This window comes from Microtus ochrogaster, chromosome 2 (assembly GCF_000317375.1).
Source record: "Microtus ochrogaster isolate Prairie Vole_2 chromosome 2, MicOch1.0, whole genome shotgun sequence".
Taxonomy (NCBI): domain Eukaryota; kingdom Metazoa; phylum Chordata; class Mammalia; order Rodentia; family Cricetidae; genus Microtus; species Microtus ochrogaster.
The window spans coordinates 67,909,058-67,913,242 of NC_022010.1; the positions used below are offsets into that span (position 1 = coordinate 67,909,058).

Below are 4,185 nucleotides of genomic sequence, written 5' to 3' on the forward strand. Positions count from 1 at the left end.
TGGGTGGGTGGATGAGTGGGTGGGTGGATGGATGGATAGATAGATAGATAGATAGATAGATAGATAGATAGATAGATACATAGATACATAGATGCATAGATACATAGATAGATACATAGATGGATAACAGATAAAAGAGATAATAGAAAATAATGATAGGTATATGGATAAATAAGGTATAGATAATAGGTAGATGGAAGATAGATGATAGATAGATGATAGATAGATAGATAGATAGATAGATAGATAGATAGATAGATAGATAATAAATGAATGATAGTTGGGTATATAGATAGATGAATAGATAGTTCAGAGAGAGAGAAGTGAAAGCAACGTTAGGCCCACTCAGCCACCCTGAAGACACTGGCAGCACCAGTCTTACCTCTGCAGTACCTTCTGCCTCTCCTGCCACATCTCCATTGGGAAGGGAAGAAGCTTCCTCGGGCTTTGTCACCTATACCAAATAGTTGAAACACCTGAGATTCTCTTCAGACACTCACACTTCAGTGTCTTATTTATTTATTTATTCATTTATTTATTCATTTATTTATTCATTCATTTATTTATTTATTTATTAAAGATTTCTGTCTCTTTCCCACCACTGCCTCCCATATCCCTCCCCCTCCCCCAATCAACTCCCCCTTTCTCATCAACTAACTGAATCGTTCTTATCTTTGGCCTTCATTTTATCCGCAGCAACAGTGGGGCCCACATAAGGACAAAGCATTGCCACCCATGCTGCAATAACAAGAACTTAACCCCTGTGGCTGGGGAGATGACCCAGTGATTAAGAATGCTGGCTGCTCTTGCAGAAGACATGGGTTCAGTTTCCAGCACACTCATGGCAGCTCACAGCCATCCATAACTCCAATTCCAGGGATCCATTGTCTCTTCTGGACTCTGCAGGCACCAGGTACGTACTTTACATACAAACATATATGCAGGCAAAACACCCATACACGTAAAATAAAATTAAAATAATTTTGAGAGCATGAAAGCAGAAAGCATCTTAGCACAAGCTTGGGGCAGAGCTTGTGCTCTGTGTAACAATGGTCTTGTACCCTGTAAAGATTTGTCACTTTTATTGGTTTAATAAAATGCTGATTGGCCAGTAGCCAGGCAGTAAGTATAGGCAGGGTGCCTAGAACAGGAGAATTCTGGGAAGAGGAAAAGCATAGTCTGCAGTTGTCACCCAGAGGCAGAAGAGGCAAGATGAGAATGCCTCACTGATAAAAGGTACCAAGCCATGTGGCTAACACAGACAAGAATTATGGGTTAATTTAAGATGTAAGAGTTAGTTAATAAGAAGCCTGAGCTAATAGGCCAGCCAGTTTATATATGTTTATGTATGTTTCTTTGGGAGTGAACGGCTTCAGGACTGGGTGGGATAGAAACCTCTGTCAACACAGAGCCATATTAGCTCCCCCACATGACAGTCTAACTTATTAAAAGGTCCTCAGCTTTTTAAAGCTATCATTAGGTTATCTTCAGGACAAACATTCTTCAAACTCACCTTCTGTTGACACCCTCATATGACAATTAATCTTTAATATATATAAGTATATATGTATATATAACCCTATCATTCTAATTTATTCTTTGTAACATCTGCTCAACATTAAGACTATGATAATTTATTCAGATATGTTCTAAATGGTAGATAGTCAGCGTGGCCCCATGTTTATGACTCTCTGACTAAAATGGTGGGGATATTTTTATCAGGTTCCTTTTCCAAAGGTAGGAGTGATTCAGATCCCTCTGTAATATATGAATATCCTCCTTCTCTTTAGCCTTGGGCCAATTAACACAGCTGTGCTTTTTAATGATTGTGAGTGTGTTCGGGGAAAACGGAGTTCCATCTTCCTCTTTATTTATATCTCCTTGGTCCCTAGAAAGGAAGGGCATACTTTGAATCACTTACAATGTCTGCTCAGATGATTTTATCTGTATCCTGACCACTTTCCTTGAGTTATTTCTAATTCTGGATGGGTCTTTGAGACCAGCTGACCTGGGAACACTTCATGAGTTTGTGTGTCACCCTTGAGCTGGGGCCGTGCTAATCTCTGTATTATTTAGATTTTAGTATATGTGCTCCCAAAGTGAGCACAATTTTAACTTTTTGTAAAGATAGATTTATCTTAATAGTTCTGTGCTTATTCTGTGTAGTTATTAATATCTAGACCTTTAATAGATCTATAATCTAATTTTATATATGATATAAAATAACAGGTTGGGGCTGGGATTATAGCTCATAAAACAGCATTTGCCTAGTATGAATGAGCCCTAGGCTCCATCCTGAACATGATTTTTTTTAATTTAAAGTCAATGTCCATGCAGTGTTCTGAATGAGAACTGTCCCCCATACACTCCTGTGTTTGAACACTTGGTCCTCCTTGGTGGCACTCCTTGGGGAGGTTATGCAGCCTTTAGGAGGTGCAGCCTTGCTGGAGGAAGTACATTACACCACTAGGGTGGCCTTGGGGAGGTTATGGAGCCTTTAGGAGATGGAGCCTTGCTGGAGGAAGTACATTACATCACTAGGGTGGCCTTGGGGGAAGTTATGGAGCCTTTAGGAGGTGCAGCCTTGCTGGAGGAAGTACATTACACCACTAGGGTGGCCTTGGGGAGTTACAGTGTTGCCTCATTTCCTATCTGTCCTACTCAGGGTTTCTATTGCTGAGATGAAACACCACGACCAAAAGGCACACATGTGCACACATGCATGCACGCATGTGATGCACGCATGCGCGCGCACACACACACTAAACTGGTATAGAGATAGGCAAAGCCCCATAGAACAGTGACATGTAAATTTATGACGCATTCTGTAAATTAAAAAAAAAAAGATCATGTTGACTTAGAGCGTCATTGATGAGCACTAGTGTTTGCCAGTTTCTATCTCCTTCTATTATAGCCTGTACTGGATCATGCAGGGCATCCCAGCTTACCTTTGACCCTGGAGGAGGAGCCAAACCAAGGAATGAATAAATAATATTTTCTTCTTTTGCAGAGAAGAAAGAGTCAAAATCCTGGAAGCAAAGAAATGGAATATTTAAAACTATCCTACACTTGGGGGCTGGTATATGTTCTGAGCCCAGTCCTCTTATCAAGCATGAAACATCCTCTCTTCTTGTTTCAACTGATAATTAATCCATCAGCGTTTATTTAAAACATAATTGACAGATACAGAATTGTTCCACACCAGGTCACTGTGCAACTGATTCCACCATCTTCTCACTATTAAATTTTGGTTGGCTAGAAGAAAGAGATCATGACCTGAAAGGCCAGAACGATTTCAGTGACTCAAAACTAATCTACTTGAAACAACTTCTGGTCAACGAGCTGACAAGATGGGTCAGTGGATAAAGTGCCTGCTGTGCCAGCATGGGGCACTGAGTTTGGGTCCTCAGCGCCCATGGAGAAGTGGAGCCCAGCAGCATGTATCTGTCAACCTGGTGCTGGGAAGAGGGGCAGAAACGGACTGACTCCTACAACCCTGCCAGCCCAGCTGAATCAAGGAGCCCCAGGTCGAGCGAGAGACCCTGTCTCAAAACACAAAGCAGAAAGTGGTTGGAGAAGACACCCATTGTCAGCCTCTGGCCAACATCACACACGCACACATATACGTGGGCACACAGACTTGCAAACCACACACATTAATTAACAACACACAGAAGACATTACCACAGCGCTGAATACTCACCCCACAATAGTGCTCTTCATTGAAGATCTGAGGCGGCAAAGGAATCCCATTCTGAGGCTTCTTCTCCCCGGGCACGTTCTCTCTCATCCACTTCCTGTTGTCTTCATCCCCGGCGATGTCCAGTTCCTTAAAGTCTATTTTATTGGCTTCCAAAAAGCCCACCACTTCTTGCTGTTTCTTCCTAATCTGGTTAAGAGCAGAGAAAAATGATTATTACTGTATTATAATATCATAGCTGGTTTTGAAGCGTGATTGGCTGATGTTAATGTATCAGTTATTTTCTTTAGCTGTACTGTATATAGCACAAAACAAAGAAAACAATAAAATCACACCTTTCTGTGAGAAAGGATCAATAGAGAAGAAATGGAGCTGTTGGTCCCGGCACAAGCGTGATACTATGCTAAATGCTATTCTCAGTACCTGCCCCCCAGAAAGGAAACAGAAGAAATCTGTCTTGGTGAGTTCCCAGTAGAACATCCCCA

The 4,185-nt window shown here is 41.5% G+C and overlaps 1 protein-coding gene and 1 non-coding gene across 2 annotated transcripts in view; both read right to left on the bottom strand.

Annotated features, from left to right (window-relative positions):
* LOC102001875 (SH3 domain-binding glutamic acid-rich protein) overlaps positions 1–4,185 on the bottom strand; it is an 18,864-nt gene that overhangs the window by 9,514 nt on the left and 5,165 nt on the right. The window contains exons 2-4 of the mRNA XM_013352628.2: positions 3,704–3,889; positions 2,949–3,029; positions 383–454 (exon numbers count right to left, since the gene is read on the bottom strand). Of these exons, the coding sequence (XP_013208082.1) occupies positions 383–454; positions 2,949–3,029; positions 3,704–3,889 (339 nt within the window). The remainder of the gene's footprint in view (positions 1–382; positions 455–2,948; positions 3,030–3,703; positions 3,890–4,185) is intronic.
* LOC113458325 lies at positions 2,004–2,107 on the bottom strand. Its single transcript, XR_003378712.1, has one exon. It is a non-coding gene; the product is annotated as a U6 spliceosomal RNA (small nuclear RNA).